This window comes from Saccopteryx bilineata, chromosome 2 (genome assembly GCF_036850765.1).
Source record: "Saccopteryx bilineata isolate mSacBil1 chromosome 2, mSacBil1_pri_phased_curated, whole genome shotgun sequence".
In the NCBI taxonomy this organism is placed as follows: Eukaryota; Metazoa; Chordata; class Mammalia; order Chiroptera; family Emballonuridae; genus Saccopteryx; species Saccopteryx bilineata.
In genome coordinates this window covers 343771708-343788958 of record NC_089491.1, presented here as the reverse complement: position 1 = coordinate 343788958, position 17251 = coordinate 343771708, and the positions used below count along the sequence as shown (strand labels likewise).

General features: G+C 54.2%; 1 protein-coding gene across 1 annotated transcript; it reads right to left on the bottom strand.

Moving 5' to 3' along the window:
* On the bottom strand, positions 1-15021 carry EPHB6 (EPH receptor B6). The gene is made up of 17 exons (XM_066262489.1): positions 14705-15021; positions 6754-6952; positions 6556-6620; positions 5551-6304; positions 4754-4909; positions 4040-4390; positions 3824-3948; positions 3464-3626; positions 3158-3260; positions 2835-2887; positions 2517-2636; positions 2178-2425; positions 1808-1981; positions 1157-1306; positions 702-895; positions 421-576; positions 1-316 (listed from the first exon to the last, which is right to left on the bottom strand). Exons 2-17 carry the CDS (start codon positions 6851-6853, stop codon positions 208-210), a joined length of 3021 nt encoding a protein of 1006 aa, XP_066118586.1. The 5' UTR covers positions 6854-6952; positions 14705-15021; the 3' UTR covers positions 1-207.
* Positions 15022-17251: the final 2230 nt, after the last annotated feature.

The following is a 17251-nucleotide window of genomic DNA, read 5'->3' as shown; positions in this document are numbered from 1 at the left end:
CAACTTGCAAAATCCCTTCTTTCCCTTTAATATGGGGAGGTGGGGCAGGGGCAGAGGAGAGGGGAAGGAAGCATCCAGAGGGTTGGGTTGAGTGTGCCGGGCATGGGAGGTCAAGGTGGAGTCTGGCTCGTGTCTCCCACGTCCCTCCTTGGAACTGTGTCCCAGCTGCATCCTAAACATCGTCAGTCTCAGCTTCCTGCCAGGGCCTCAGACCTCCACGGAACCTGGCTGCCGCAGGTGTCGCTGAAGGAGCTGGACATGGTGTAGCAGTTTCTTCTGGTGGCCAGCCAGGGTGATGCCCAGGGCCGGCAGGTCTCTGGCGGGGAAGGACTGGGTCAAACCTGGGCCTGCTTCTCCAAGATCCCAGGCACGACCCTGGCCGAGGGCTCAGGGCTTCACCACCCACCTCTCCCTGCTTACTCCTGGCTGAGCTGGGCCACATCACGGAAGGTGCAGAGGCCACACCTGGAGAAGTTTTCCTGGTAGCACTCCAGCCCAATGGCCGAAAGCCAGGCCTGCGGTGAGTCCAGAGAAGGAAAGTCCAGAGCCACAGGGTTCAGAAGGGCCTGGGCCGGTCTAAGGGGGGAGGGGCAGGCAAGTCAAAGTCCCCTCTTCATCCTAGCCCCCGGCTCCTTCAGTTTTCTTTTTGGTTGGCATCGCCCCTCCCTGGTTTTCCCAGGCTCCAGCCCCAAGCTCCAGACCTGTCCCCGGGGCTCCCGCCAGCCTGCAGAGTATCTGGCTTGCGAATCATCTTGTCAAACGCAGCCACCAGCTGCTCAAAGTGGGGACGCTGGGTACGGTCTTTTTGCCAAGTGTCCAGCATGAGTAGATGTAGTACGGGAGGACAGCCTGGAGGCGGGGGCAGCCGGAACTCCTGCTCTATTGCATTTAGTACCTGGGGATGAGAGGAAGAACGTGGTGAGGGGAAGCCATTGCGAGTGGAAAGGGGTACACTGTTAGGGAAGGGGTGGGCTGGCATCAGCTGGAGCATGAGGTCACGCTGGTGAAGGAACTTAAAAATATGGCAAACGAGCCATGAGACCTTAGGGAGGGAGTGGATCAGAGAATGGAGGTCTTAGATTGGGTGAGTCTGTGGGGCTAGTGGGTTGGAAGGATTGGGGCTATGGAAGTAGTAATATCTAAGTCGAGAGCTCACCTCCTGGTCACTCATGTCCCAGTAGGGCCGTTCTCCATAACTCATCACTTCCCACATCACTATCCCGAAGCTCCAGATGTCACTGGACGTCGTATGTTTTCCATGTGCAGTGACCTCCGGGGCTGCCCAGCGAAGCATACAGCTTGGGCCCTAAGGGGGAGGGTTGACAGCACCAATAGTAACAATCACAGCAAAGGTCATGCTGACTGAGCAACTACTCTGTGCTTGAGAGCGACTCAAAAGTTTTATTAATACATCAAGCCAAGTCTCTCGATCACCCAGGCAACCCTGCAGGGTAGATGATATCTCCATTTTGCAGAGACTGAGGCATGGAGCACTATGACCTCCAAGATCCCAGGCAAGATCGTGGGCAAGGTCACGGAGCTCAGGCTGGAGTGCTCAGGATTGTGCCCAGCTGCTCTGGCTTTACTGTCTGTGATCCTTAGGGGAAGGGCAGCAGGTGGTTCTAGGTTTCTGAGGTCTCCCGCCTTCCCCAGGGGCCCCCGGTCCAGGCTGCTACCCTGAATGAAGCACAGGAGAGCTCCAATCCTCCAGACACGAGGACATGGCACCTGAGGTCCCCACCCCAGCTTCTGGCTCGTCCTCCAGCGCCCGCTGAAGAATGCAGGGTCCCTGAGGCTGTGCTCTCACCTGGGGGCTGTGGCCAAGACGGGCCACCTTGCATACCAGGTGGCTGTTCACCAGCACACTGTGGGCAGAGAGCGCTCGGTGGACGAAGGCAAAGCTGGACAGGTACTGCATGGCAGCAGCTACTCCCCGCTGCATGGCCACCAGCTGCAAGCTGCTGAACTGGCCTTCCCGCTGCTGAGGAGCAAGGGGCAGAGGTCAGCCACCGCGCCGGGAACCCCAACACACGTACAGCAGACATCAGCATGAGAGCGCAGGGGTTTGGGAATCAGAAAATAGCCTGGGAATGAAGGCTGAAGACCCCTCCGGAACAGTCTAGAACTGCACACTTTCCCAGACCCAAGGGCCCTCTGCCTAACCCAGGCTGACTGACCCTGAGGAAGCTGTCCAGGGGCCCCAGCTCCATGAGCTCAGTCAGCACCATGAGGGGCCGGCTTTTGGTGACCACACCCTCCAGCCGCAGGATGTTGGGGTGCTGGAACTGGCCCAGCACTGCAGCCTGGCTGAGAAAGGTCATCTGCAGGCTCTCGGCACCTCCGGTCCACAAGGCCTGGATGGCCACAGCCTGCTCCCGCCGTCCCCTGGGCTGCAGCCGGCCCCGGCGCACTTCCCCGAAGGAGCCTGGGGACAGGTAGGGGTTGGGCGGTGATGAAGGCAGGGCCGGCGGGCTCATGGTGCCTGGCTGGGTCCTCTCTCTCCACTGTAGCAGTACCTGCCCCAATGACCTCTTCGATTTTGATATAGGCCGGATCCACCTCCCGGGCAAATTCTCGGACAGCTTGGCAGGGGTCCTCGTAGGTGGATGGGTCAATGTAATACTTCACCCCAAGCCCTGCAGGCATATATGGTGCATTATAAGGGTGTTATACAAGGCTGGTCAGCCCACACACTGCAAGCGTGCCCTCTGACTTCGGAAGGGAGTCCAGGAGTCCACTCTACCTCAAGGGAGTCTGGCCTTGCCTGGTGTCTCCCCCCCTCCCCGCCTGAGCCCCAGCTCTTCACCCCCACAACCCCCCCCCCAACCCCTGACCTGGACTGCTGTACTGCTGCAGCTGCTCCGTGTAGCCTGTCCCACGCCGCTTCCTGGGGACAAGCCAGAGTCCTGGGATGACACTTACCCCTCTGCTCTCTCTTCCCCTCCCCCCCAGCCTGTGGTCTACCTGAGGACCAGGCCCTTCCTCACCACCTCCACGTGGGCCCCGGGAAGGGGCTGCACTGGGCGTGGGAGTTTTGTAGTGGGCTTTGGGCTTCCAGGACTTGGGGTGGGGGTTTCTGCAGTGGGCTTTGGGCTTCCAGGACTTGGGGCGTGGGGCAGAGTGAGGGGTCATGGGGACGTGAGGAGGAGGGGCTCACCTCTGGAAGACGACAGCCAGCACTGTGATTGCTGCCAGCAAGAGGAAGGCCAAAGCCCCCAGGATGGACCCTATCACCAAGGACAATCTCTCCGGAAGCTCACCTGAGGAACGAGCCACCAGAATCACAGCAGCACACCCCTCCATGCACCCTCTGTCGGCCCGCATGCACCCGCCTGCCCTCCCACAGCCTCAAAGGCCAGCGCTCAACCAGGGTTCTCTCCTCACATTCTCCCCGGCCCTGACAGCCCCTAGGCCTGTCCTCGCTGCCCCTATGTACCGCCCCTCCATCCAGGCTTCCTCTCACCTTCCGGCAGCGTCTGGAAGTAGACTTTGCCCCCATAGGGGCCGTGGCCGGCTGCAGTCCGCGCCCGAACCTGAAAGCCATAGATATGGCCGGGGCTCAGCTGCGTCACGGTTGCTGTGTTGGTCTCGCTGGTCAGGGTGAAGGAGTGGGACTCATCTTCTGCCTGTGTGTGTGTGTGTGGGGGGGACAGCCACTCACTCCCTGCGGGCCTGTATCGGCCCCTCACCCCTGCTCCCACCTCCAGGGCTCCGGCCCCTCCCACCTTCCCGCAGGGCTGCAGGGCCCCTCTTTACGCCCCACCCCCAGGACCCCCGCGGGACCGCAAGCCCCCCTCTGCGGGCAACCCCATCCCCTCCCCACCTGGTCGTAGTAGCGCAGCTGATAGTCCAGGATGTTCCCGTTGGTCTGGTCTGGCTGCGGCCAGGACACTGTGATGCTGTTGGATGCCCGGCTCACCTGGTGCATCTCCGGGACTGCAGAGGGAACTGGGGTGGGGGTGGGGGGTCAGTAGGCGGTTTCTGAGGACCCGCAGGAGGGAGTGGGGGAGGGGGTCTAAAGAAGCAAAGGAAGGCTCACCTGCGTGGCTGGTACTGACGTTAATGGCTGCAGCCTGGGGAGGGTCAGGGCTGAGCTCTGACACCCCGTTGACGGCCTGCACCTCCAAGATGTAGGGCACGTGCGCGCGGAGTCCCCCGACTAACACCCGGCTCTCAGTCAGGCCCCGCTGGCGGGGGTCGAAGTGCACCTCGTCCCGGCAGCGGTGACAGGCGCCCCCGCTGCCGGGTTCCTGGTGGCTTCCGCACTCCTTGCACACGACGTTGAAGAGCAGGTCTCCGCGCCCCCCGAGCTCCTGAGGCAGGCGCCAGTGCAGCATGAGCGCGGAGCCTTGCACCTCGAACCACAGCTCCCGGGGAGCCGACGGAGGGCCTGGGTGCGCCGGGGGAGCGGAGGAGGGAGTGATGGAGTGGAGTGATGGAGTGGAGTGGTTGGGGGCGGGAGGAGGCGGTGGTGGTGGTGGTGGGGGGACAGACAGCACGGGGTGGGGCCACAGACAGCACGGGGTGGGGCCAGGACGCAGAGGCAGCAGGTGGGAGGAGAGAGGCGGGAGGTGGAGGGACACCGGTCAGGGAGAGAGGGACAGGCAGGGCAGGCAGGAGAGGAAACCAAGGACACAGGAGAGAGAAAAGTCACTGCCCATGAACACCAACCACACATGTTGCCCTCACGATCCCTCTCTCCTGGCCCCACTCCCAGTCCTGTCTCTACCTCTGGGGCAGGCCGGGGACTCACCAGTACAGGGGGCCTCTGGGGGGTCAGCACTGGCCCGAAAGAAGCCGGTAAGGCAGGGGCACACGGAGGCTGCGGGGTCTGGGGCGTGGCTGCGGGCAGGGCACGGTGAGCAGGGGGCATTCCCTGCCATGGCCTTGTAGGACCCCTCAGGGCAGGCTGAGGAGCAGAGGGGAGTGGAGTTCTTCAGGTCACTCTGTCCCCCACCCCCCTGCGCCCGAATGCAGGGCTGGCTCCTCCTCCTTTCCTGGGATGGAGCCCCAGCCCTCTCCTCCCTCTTTCCCTCCTTCAGGCATGGATTACTTCTGCTGTTTGGCTGGGGTGGAACTGCAGTTCCACGGATGGAAACAGGGAGGTGGGCAGGGGTTATGGGCAGGCCAAGCTCCAGAGGTGGGCGTCTGTAAGCTACATTGCATAACCCCTCTGCAGAGGCCCCTGCAGCCTCCACCTGCAACAGGGCGCTCTCCTCGGTCCTCAGCGGGGCTCCGCTGCCTTCTGTCTGCATCCTGGTCCTGGGACCCTAAGACACCCACCTCACATACAGCGCAAAGGCGCTTCTCAGACCTGCAACCCTGGGAGCCTTAGCAATGGCTTTGGAAGTCTCCAGAAGGTGCTACAGATTTCAGATGGGTGTCTGAGTGCGTTTGTGTGATTTCAAAAGTAAACAGGAGTCCTTCCCTCAAATAGCTTAATCCTGACCTTTTGGGGACAACATGAAGCTGGAGGTGTTCAGGAGAGGAGCCCAAAGATTGGGGCAAGTGGAGAGATCCTGGACCAGCGCGTGGGAGCAGGGGTCTCACCTTGGCAGGCTTTGTCTCCACGTGCAGGCTGGTGCCCAGGCTGGCAGCGGCAGCCCCCGACGGCCACCATCCACTTGCCCTCCCCATTGCAGTGTAGCCTGGGGGGACTGCCCCCGGCCTGGCCACCAACTCCATCCTCCTCTGGCTCTGCGTGAGCCACACAGGTGCCCATAGCTGCCACCAGGGAGGCTCCTCCAGCCCCACTGGCCTGTGTCTCGGGGAAGGAGGCGAAGGCCCGGACCACGGAGGGGCAGGCATGGTAAAACAGCTTGACGGCCACGAGGGCCAGGCAGGCCCCGGTGTCCTGGAAGGCCACGTAGAAGCCACGCTCGGTCAGGGGGCCAAAGCTTCGCTCTTTGACGTTCAGCTGCAGTCCGGCCCTCGGCCCCGGCCCTTGGGGCCCCACTGCCCAGGCAGAGGCAGCAGGAAAGCTCTCGTCCGCTGCAATCGTGTCCACCTTGGTCCAGCGTTTGAGGTGCCAGGCCGAAACACTGTCGGGGCCGTCAGGCTCCTCGGCCTGCCGGTAGTAAAGCGTGAAGGTCTCGCGACAGGTACCCCCGGCCGCACCCAGGCTGGAGCATGCCCGCACAGAAAAGTGCAGTCGGATATGTGCCCTCTGGGCGCCACGTCGCTCCACAAAGTGTGTCTGCAGCCAGTTGTCCTGCCCGGTGCCTGGCAGGGCCCCTGCCACATGGCAGGCCTCAAAGGTCCGAGTCAGGCGTCGCTGGTCATCGAGCACGCTCACTTCGTCCCACTACAGGAAGGGGAAGGCCGGAAGACAGGTGTCAGCAGCTCAGGACTTGGAGGGTACAGGAAAGGAAGGGGCCTCTCTATCACTGAGTCTTAAAATTAGTGACATGCACCGCAGGGTACCCCGAAGCCATGTTCCTCTGGAGGGAAAGGGTCTTATTCCATCAGCCCCTATCCCGGGTCTCCTTCCCCAATCCCACCCTCCAGGGAGCAGGGTGAGGGGCCATGGGTTCAGAATGAAAACCTGACACTTACCCCACCGGGTGGGTAGGTGAGCCAGCCTATCTCAGAAGTCTCTCCAGTGGTGTCCAGCAATACCTCTGCCCATAAATAAGGGACAAGCTGTGGCCAAGGCTCTCACCAGCACTGCTCACGCCCACCCCATTCCCATGAGGAAAAGCAGAATTCCCCTCCCGGGTCCACTGATCTCACCAGTTCCCCCTTGCCTCTTACCTTCCAGAGCCAGAACGGAGGACACCAGGACCAGGACCCAAAGACTGCACACCATGCCCGCTGCTCTGCTCCCTGACCGGGCAGCACCCTCAGCAGCCATGGGGCATCTTTAGGGCTCCCACCATTGCCCTGGCTGCCACCCTGTGCCCAGGCAGGGCTGCCACTTTGCCAGACTGGGGGCTGCAACCAAGCTTGCTTCCTAGAGAGACATAAGACCAGAGAGGCTGGGGGCAGGTAATGGCATGGCTTCATATGGCCCAGGCTACAAACACAGACCCCATGTCTCTGCCCATAGCTCTCATATGGCCCCAGCGCTGGCTGTGAGGTGCGAGCCCAGACATCACTCTCTCCTGCCCTGTGTCGAACCCACCATCTTGGAAGGCCATGTGCTAGGTGGCTCTCACCCTCCATGACCCTCCTTCTTAGAGCACAGAATACTTAGTTCTGGGCCAGTCTCAGCCTTTTGTTCAGGATGGATCTCTTCTAGTTCTTTCTCTCCATTTACTCTCTTCTCTTCCTCCCTCGTCCAACCACCCTGTGTTAGAGTCAGGAGATTCCTTTCTTTAAAAGCAAGTGGGTTAAAAGCTACTCCTTCGCTGGGGACACACAACCAGCCCTCCCCCATGCCTCCTGCTCCCCATCAGACTTGGGCACTCCAGGTGTCTCAGAGAGGCAGTGAGGCGAGAGGGACTGCGGAAGGAGGGCCGCGGGGTATGACGGGAGGGTAGGTGACAGAACCAACGTGCAGAGACATAGGGGGCAAAGACTCTGTCCAAGACATGGGCCAGGATCGAGGAGGGAGAGAGCCACAGAGGTCTGGCACACCGACATTTCTGACCCCAGGTCCTCTCTCCACAAGGGCCACATTTTTCTCCTGTGGCTTACAGAAAAAATAAATACACGCTCGCTTTACATATGCGCAAAGATGCTTCCAGTTTGCTCAATGAAAGGAAGGCATGTTGAGAAAACAGGGACACGCCAGTTTGTCCTGTGAGATTGAAAACCCAGTGGGTGGGGGAAGGCACGAAAAACAGGCTCTGCGATATTCAAATTGAAATAGTCGCTTGGAAGGGTAATTGGTGGTGTCTACCTAGCAGCTGCACTTCTAAGAAGTTGTCCTTCAGGTACCATATCCTTGGGTTCGTTTGCAAAGACATTCAAACAAGGATATTTATTGCAGAATTGTTTGTAAAGGAAAAGATCGTAAAGTAACAATTCATCACTAGGAAGATGGTTTATGGGGATGTAAAATACAGCATAGGGAATACAGTCAATAATGTTATAATAACTACGTATGGTGCCAGGTGGGTACTAGACTAATTGAGGAGATCGCTTCGTAAGGTATATAAATGTCTAATTACTATGTTGCACACCTGGAACTAATATGATATTGCGTGTCAATGGTAATTGTAAAAAAAAATGTTTTAATTATGGCACAACCTTCAAAAAAATAAAAGGAAGTGTTACTGTTTATACACTCATATGAAAATAATTTCCAAGTGAAAGTCCAGGGCAGAATAGTATAGAGCACATGTTCCCGATTGGGTATTAAAGATGCACATATCCACGTATGGATTGCTATGACGAGCAGGCAAAACCTGGGGAAATAGTCGGAAGCACAGGATGGGAACTGGTGCAAGGGAGACTCACGCTCACCGTATTCCCTTTCATTTTCGTTATTTAAAAAATCTAGTGTCTATATTATCTTTTCAATAAATCATTTACTGGAAATTCCTTTAAATCTGTAGATAATAACTGTTGAGTGAAGTGAATCGAAATAGTGTGCATGCTCTTAAAATGACTGACCACGTAACCAGCTGCCCTTTTATGTAAAATGCCCCAAGCCCTCAGCTGTGAGCACTGCAGTTCACAAGTGCGTGAGCGGGAGATGTGGCCGCCTCCAGGGTCACAGAGACAACAAACAGTTGCAGACCTTCCTTTGCTCCTTGGTCTAGAGATTAGTGGTGATGCCTCTCTCTTTCTCTCTTTCCTCATGACCAAGTCTCAAAAGTCCATGAGCTGCATGGACAAGAGCAGCAGACTGCATTTATTTTTGTTGAGAAGAAAACAAGCATGTAGCTCAAAAGGCATAGAACTGAAAGTGAAAAAAGAAAAAGTCAATTGAAAGTTGGACTCTTCTGGGATATTTGTGGTCCAATGTTACACAGTGCTGTTAAAAAATGACACATTCATAAGGATGCTAAAATCAAACTACATTCAACTTTGATGAAGATGAAAATCATGATTTGATTTCTACTCTTCTAATTTTTTCCTGGTGATGCTGACTTCACATGAAGATTAAGCCTTTGGCGTTATCTCCCTGTGGTTCCCATGAAAAGACACCGTGTCTGTATCTCTACGAGCTGAAATGTGGTGGGTATCTGCTAACTGGCCCCTCACACTGACTTTTCGTGGTTCTGGAACCCTATTTGTGAATTAAGACTTCAACTTAGGGCATATGGAGGGAAGAAAGAAGCATTTCCAAGTTTTCACATTGTATACCTTAAACTTACACAATGTTATAGGTCAATTGTATCTCAGTAAAGCTGGGGAGAAACAGGAAGCGTTTCCATAGGGCATATTATTCCTAAGAAACAAAGGCTCTTTGCCAAGACTGTCCCCAATGCTACTAGATTCATGCACGGATTAAACGCATGCTTCTAAGAAGAACAGGGAGATCACGAAGTGAATGGCATGGCCCCATCACCAAGGGCTGTTTAACAACGATCCTGAACTAATTCCTGTGGTAGGCACAACCCCCCAAACTCTCAATCGCTTAACGTAGAGACGTGCCTGACTCACCATAAACCAACCAGATTCTGTCCAGAAACAGAGTCTTTAGGAACACTCTCTTTAAGAACTGAAAATGCCCACAGAAAGTCTTTGCACAATGAAGGCTGTTATACTATTTGCCCAGTGGATAGTCTTTAAAATAGCCCTTTTCAGTCAGAGCATGGGTGGATTCCGGAATTTGTATGGAGAAGAAACTGTAAGCACTGTGTCTTCCTAAGCTGATAAACTAGACACGTAATCATGGGGAAAGAATAAAAACCACTTCAGATACATCTCAGTGATTGGGGTGGGGGGAGGGCAACAAAATATGAGAGAAAAGAGCCGATAACATCAGCTCTGCTATATGGATCATTCCAGAAGACGAGGAATGGCCAAGCGCTTGCTGTGCTAACCCACAATACAGGGACCACGGTGGCTGCGGCTGTCAGAGAGCATGCGTCCATGATATCGGCAGGCCTCTTCATGACAACATGAAGCTGGCCTCATTCCAGAAATTCCAGAAAAGAGCAAAAGCAATTATGAAACATATTAAAGCCACTCGGCTTCTATCCCCAAGAGGGACCCGAAAGGAAACAATAGAATGAAACCAATGCCTATGGATCACCACTTCAGTAAGTTTTTTTTAATTTTTTTAAAATTTTATTTATTCATTTTAGAGAGGAGAGAGAAAGGGAGAGAGAGAGAGACAGAGAGAGAAGGTGGGGAGGAGCTGGAAGCATCAACTCCCATATGTGCCTTGACCAGGCAAGCCCAGGGTTTCGAACCGGCGACCTCGGCATTTCCAGGTCGACGCTTTATCCACTGCGCCACCACAGGTCAGGCTTCAGTAAGTTTTTAAAAAATTTTGGCCTTGGCCAGTTGGCTCAGCAGTAGAACATTGCCTGGTGTGCATAAGTCCCAGGTTTAATACACAGAGGAGAAGTGACGATCTGCTTCTCCACCCCTCTTCCTCCTTTCTCTCTCTCTCTCTCTCTCTCTCTCTCTCTCTCTCTCTCTCCCCCCCCTCCCCCTACCTTCCATAGCCATGGCTCAAAAGGTTTGAGCAAGTTGGCCCTGGGCACTGAAGATGACTCCATGGCCTCCCCTCAGGTGCTAAAATAGCTTGGTTGCTTAGCAACAGATCAGTGGCCCCTGATGGGCAGAGCAACGCCCTGTAAGAGGGTTTGGCAGGTGGATCCCAGTCGGGGTACATGTAGGAGTCTGTCTGTCTGCCTCTCTGCCTCTCACTTAATAGAAAAAAATTATTAAGAACTAAGATATTCATTGAGAAAAAAAAAATGGATGAGGATGAGAAAGTACCCAGGAGGGTCCTTTGGTGGTGTGAGGAGGACACTTTTCAGATCTGATCCAGAAGACTGAAGGTTATAAAACAGGTTTCTTCAGAAAAAAATAAAAAAGCAAAGCAAACAAACAAACAAACAAAAAACATTGTGGCTGAGTGAGATGAGGCAGTTAGGTCAGTTCTTGTTTATCAAAGGAACCGGGTAAATTCAAGCTTTCTTTCGTAAGAGATGAAAGGGATCAAAATGCATCTCTATGGCTATAATAAAAATATGGAAAGAAGAACCTTGCTTAAGATATGTAAGAAATTGCTGTCAACTAAGTTCTACCACTGCAGATTCTTTTGAAACCAGTTTCAGAAGCAGAAATAGTAGTGACAGGAACACGAATGCTCCAGGCACATGCCCGGGATACTGGACAAGCAGGACTAAGTCCTTGGCTTTCAAAAGTGCCTTCAATGGCTGAGGACTAGGACATCGTTCCGGTCCTCTTCCTTGTGGCCTGCTTGAGACTCCTCTATCTTCTCCAGCTAGTAAAAGGAATGGGCCAGGAATTAGAAATCTTCAGAAAACTCAACCCAATCAGGGAAACTTGCAAATTTTTCAGATGTTGTACATGCTTTTAAACATATAAAACACCAGAAGCAGCCAAAAAAAAAAAAAAAAAAATGTAGCTGTAAAATGATCGCTCAGAAAATGAGACTGATTAAATACATTTCCTGGGACAAAAATTGTATTCTGTGACTTCTCATTTCTTTTTGTTTGTTTGTTCTTTCCTCAGCTCCTTTCCCTGCCATATCCCTCTTTATCTTTTTCATACAGTAGGGATCCTACACCTGCAAGCTCACTGCAAGTCTTTGGTGTACAAAAATATGACAGTTTCTTAGGCATCAGGATCGTATTTGATTTCAGAAACTGGCAAAGATTAAAGACGTGTAGAATCTTAGCTTATAAATTATAGCTTAGGATGTCAGTTGTTATATAAATACGAGCTTTAAACAGGAGTGAATCTGTAAGAATTTAAAAAGTTAACTGTGCTCACATCAACATATTAAATCAGATAATTTCATGAACAAACCAAGCTGACTTAATATAGTTCATGCACCTCAATCCACAGAGTGAATTTTTAAAAATTAAATAATATAAGCCAATTAAGCTTGGAAGTAGAAGGTATGGCAGAAGCTGTATCAGGCCATTAAAACTGGTTACTGTAAGAGGTAGGAACTGGGTGTGTATGTGTGAGGGAGAGGTATTAACTTTGTCTTACCCATATTTGAATTGTTTTTCTTATTACAGTGAGCATATCTTATTTTTACAATTAAAAGAAAAATCTCATAATTAAAATCTAAGCAAAAAAGGGACATATTTATAGACTAGAATAGCATATATTTATATTTTATCCCCCCCTTTCCCTTCTCTAGGTTTCAAAATATCGAGATATAAGAAGAAAGCAGAGATAGAGAGGAAGGAGGAGCTAGCAATGAATGAGCAATGAATGAACAGATGTCAACAGGAAAAGCAAAGGAACTTTCATCCCTGGGTTTTCTGTAAGCATCTCTCCCAAGAAGTTCACATTGTCCCACTGCTAACATCACACTTTTCTTACAGGAAGTCAGAACTGTGACTTCAAAAGGGAAAGAGGGAATCAGAAGGGATTGGACCCTCGGAACGCACAGGAGGGGCATCGCTATAAACTGAGCTCAGACAGGAACACGGGACCTGTGGGGCTGATGGTTTTGATGGGTGTGATTGCTGAGCTAGTCCTCACACTTGTTAGCCACCAGGGTCAGCGTGGGAGGGGTCAGCATACAGGCCCTGCCCTCCGTCCTGTTCCGCAGCTGTTTAAATGCCCAGGAAATTCCAGTGTAATCCTTGCTCAGCTTAATGTAGCAGCCTCTCCCCTTTAATCTCCACCTTGGACCTGGTCTCAGCCGCCTTCTCTTCCAGCTCTGGCCTCCTGCTTGGTAAGGGATCCCATTGGCCTTTACGGCAGCATCCAGAGCAGACAGTGAGGAGGTGGCTGTCCTCCGGTGCCTTAAGTCCCCTCTGCTGTGGTTGGAGAAGCCAATTTGTGGATTACCTAGCAGAGGACAGTCCTGTGTCCCTTGAGGCCTCCAAGCCTTAAAAATGTCCCCTAGAGCATGAAAATGCTGACGAATGTGCCTCCACTATGGAGCCGGGGGAGGCTCTTAAAATGCAGGCAGTGTCTGGGTTTAGCCAGACAGCCACTTAGAACAAGCTGCTCCGGCAGTGCACTGACGAGGGACATGCATGGCTCTGGAAAGGAGCCTAAGGGAGGGTGTTGGGGCAGTCGGTACATGTGACAAGGAATGAGTAAGTGGGAGATGGTGGAGGAAAGCGTGCATGAGTGCCAGGCCCAGTGCCTGTATGAGCAAATGGGAGAGTGTGTAAGGGAGTGTGTATGGGGTGAGATGGGTGTGGATGGTGGTGCAGGGAGCTGTGTGTGCGCGTACATGCCCCATCTGTGCAGGTTGGGAGTGGTCCTGGGATGCCCGTGGTCACTGGAGCCCTAGCCTGCCTATGAACTGCTCTCTGCCCAGGAGTTGTTTCTGCAGCAACACCTGGGCTGGGAGAGGGAGGGAAGCAGGAAGGTAGAGAAAGGGACACCAGAGGCTGCCAACCCCTTCCCTGCCAACCCATCCCTCCCTTCTACCTAGTGGGGATTGCGGTGTGAACACAGGGCCCAGGGCCCAATCCGAACACAGTGACCAGCTGGGAGAGAGAGCAGTCGGCTCAGGGGAGGCTTGGTCCTGCCCTTCCCATGCTCAGCCATGGTGGCCTGTTGCTCCTCTTCATCCAGGTGACATAGCTCTCATTGCCAGCCACCTTCTTGCACCATGAATGAACCAACAGACTCCTCCATAGGCCACCAGGTAGGTACAGAGGAGCCCCCACCCTAATCTTCCTGCGACAGAAAAAAATGCATTGCCCTGAAGGAGCCAAGTGGCCCCTTTGAACAGCTCTCAGTGTGTCTCCATCTCCACGTGCCCCATTGGGTAAACAGTTTCCCTCCATACCCACAATCCCGTGGTCCCTTTCCCACTGAACTAGCATCTCCCCTTCCAGAGCCTGAGTCAAGTTCCCCTGGCGATGGAGGGCCTGGCCCAGGTTAACTGATTGGGAACAGGCCCAGCCACTTCTCTCCACGGGCATTGCCAGGGACATTACAACACCAGCTATGCTGGGCCCATGCCAGCTCCCCCAGGGATGGGAGGAGAGAGGGTACCAGACAGCCAAGATTGGTGGGTGGGGGCCGGCGGGGCCAAGCTCCCAGACGGAAAGAGCAGGGGCGGGGCTGGAGCAGAAGCTAGCTGTCGACTTCAGGGCAACTTGGGGCTTTGGCTGGGGAGCAGGAGCCCAGCCTTCCCGCCGCCCCAACGCTTACCTGTGGTGATGGGGGTGCGGAGCAGGAGAGCTAGGGGGGCACTTGGGGCAGGTGTGGGATCAACCTCCTTGCTCCTCCCAGCTCCACCGGGATTGGAGCGATGCCACCGGAGGGGTGGGCAATCCTCTGCAGAAGGCTGGGAGCTCGGCCTCTGCGAGGAGCCCCCATAGCAGGACCCCCATGTCAGAGCCCGAGGACTGTCTGCAAACACTGGGGATCGCAGCAGCAAGGGTAATGGGGGTGTAAATGAGTCTGCTTAGAGGGGGCGGGAGAGCCAGGTGGTTCAGTTTCGCACCCCCTCGCAAACCCCGTTCCCATCTTGGAAGGGGGCACTCGGCACCCCTCCTCGGAGGCCCCCGAGTATCTGCAGAGGCCCTCTCTGAAGGGACCCTTTACTTTTGCAAACCTTAATTCCTCTGTCCCCAGACGCAGCAACCCCCAGCCCACAACCGCCTGCGACCCCGGGGCTCACCTCCCACCGGCCACAAGCTCCGCGGGTCTGCGCCTTCCTCCCCGAGGCCCCGCGTTCGCCCCGCGCTCGCCCCGCGCCGCCCGCGTCTCGGCTCGGGTGCAGGGATCCCGCTCTCCGCGGTCCGGGTCCGCCCGCGCAGCACGTCTCCGGGGCTCCGGGGCGGCCCGGGGAGCGGCGGCTGGCGGCCGGAGCAGCTCTGGAGGCGGGGTGCCGGGGATCGTGCAGGGCCCTGGTCGCGATCGCCGTCGCCGCGCTGGGTCGCGGGACCCGCCGCCCGCGGCTCTGCTCCCGAGGGGAGGCTGGAGCGAGCGCAGCCCGGCCCGCCCCTCCGCGTCCCTCCCAGCCCGGCCCGCCCCTCTCCGGCCCCTGCGGCCGCCCTCGCTCTCCCCTCTTCCGGGGAGCCGAGCCCGCCCTCCGGGCCCTGGTGGTGAGCGCGCGGGGAGAGCAAGGTGGCGGCGCGGGGCGGAGGGACGTGGGCATGAAGGGTGGCACGCGCTAGGGGCCTGGTGGAGGCGGGGATCCCAGCACCTGGGAGATGCGTTTAAAACCCCTGGCACCGACATGGACCCCGGGCCCGGGGAGAAAGGGGTAAAGGGGTGCCCGGTGGGCGGGCTGGCTGCAGCTGGGCCAGACACCGCGCCCCCTCCCTTCCCCGGCTTTTCTGCTCCAACTCGAGGAACTAAACGTACTCTTTAGTTCCTACTCAGGTTTGAACTCAGGTGGGCGAGAGCTGAGGAAAAAAGAAAAAGAAGAAGCAGAGGGTGGAGGGAAAGGCAAACTGAGACATCTCAAAGGGTACAGGGGTGGTGGGGGCGCCTAGGCAGCAAGGGAGAGGCGTTTGGGTGTGAAAGTGTCTCTCTGATCTAGCCTTTAAACTATTCTCCATGTTCGTGACCCTGGGTATTTGTCATCGTTGGGGTTTCTGACTCTACCCTCCCCACAGGGCAGGGAAGCCTGGGGCTTAGTGGAAGTCCTGATGCCAGTGCCTGGCTTTGCATGGCCCGGGCAAGTCGCTGCACCTCTGGGTGCCGCCTCCCTCGCCTGCTCCCCAGAGAGAACCTCCCCCACAGGGAGGAGAGGTAATGGAAGGGACTCAGCCTGTTCCTGGAAGGGAGGAAGGGGTGAGGGAGTAACAGAGGAGCGCCGCGGGGAAAGATGTTTCCGCCCTACCCCCCCCCCCCCCCCAGCCTCTGCTCACACCCTGGGCAGAATTGGGGGTCTATTGTTTGGGTACCACAGCGCAGAGCTGGGGCCTCCCGCGAAGTGTTGCTACCACCTGCTGGTTCTTTTAAGGAACACAGGAACCTGGTGGAATTCGCTCCCTTTTTTTCCCTTCCTTTTTCCCCCTGCTTCCTTATCATCTGGTCCCATCTTATTCTCCAAAGTGCTTCATTTAGTCAAGACACGTTGAGGTTTATTAAAGCACTAGCAGAAAATGGGCTGATCCGAACTGGTATTTATGGAGCCATCAGAAACGGAGAAAAATTGTGAAAGCAATCTGTGAGCCAACAAACGCAATAAACAAAACAATGGAATTCATTAAGGTTGGCACCTGGGAGAAACAAACAAGCTATAATGAATTGGCTGAATGAGTGACAGAAGGAAAGATAAAGGAGGTGGAACAAGTTCCCGCCTGGCAAGAGGGTTGTTCACTCCCAATATCTGGAGTTAATGAATAAGCCTACTTGTGTGTTGGATGATTCTGCATGTGGACATTATTAATAAGTATATTGGCACTGGTGAGTCTAATGGTATCGTGTTCCTTCCCTTTATTGTGAGACTCAGTGATAGAGAATTGCCTTCATTTCCAAGTCAGTTCTCTCCAAGGCTTTGACACTTTTGTGAAACGTGAATTTACATAACTCATCATCCTTGATGTATTAAGAATATGACTGATTGCCAGAAAGCTATAGGTATATTGGAAACTTAAAAAAAAAAAAAGCATAAAAGCCATGGCCAGATGGCTCAGTTGATTAGGGCACCATCCAGGAGCACAGAGGTTGCCAGTTCAATCCCCAGTCAGGGCACATACAGGTACAGATTGATGTTCCTGTCTCTCTCTCTCTCTCTCTCTCTCCATCCCAGTTCCTCTCTCTCTTTTAAATCAATAAAATAAACACTTTTTAAATTTTTTAACATATAAGTAAATTGTTTAAAAATAAAACTATTGACTAAACCAAAACACGGATGTTACTTTATAAAACCCAGACATTCCAGTAGCAATTTGCAACACATCATGTATTGACGTTATAGGAAAACCATCTCTATTCCTTGTTATTGTCTGACATGTCTCATTGTTTACACTGCCCATTAGGTGCCTATATATGAAATTAAGTTTTTGTGGTCAAGGCTTATGTAATTATTTTTCTTTTGTTAATAAAACTTGAGAGGCATCCAGTCTTGAAAGAAAGCTTCATTGTACTCTGGAGGCAGAGTGGTTTAAATTTGCAGTTATAATTGCCCTTGTATAAGAATTTGCTATGTGTTATCAAACCAAAGTTTAAAGGTAGGTGGATAGCACATAAAGCATTGTTGAGTTATGCGGCT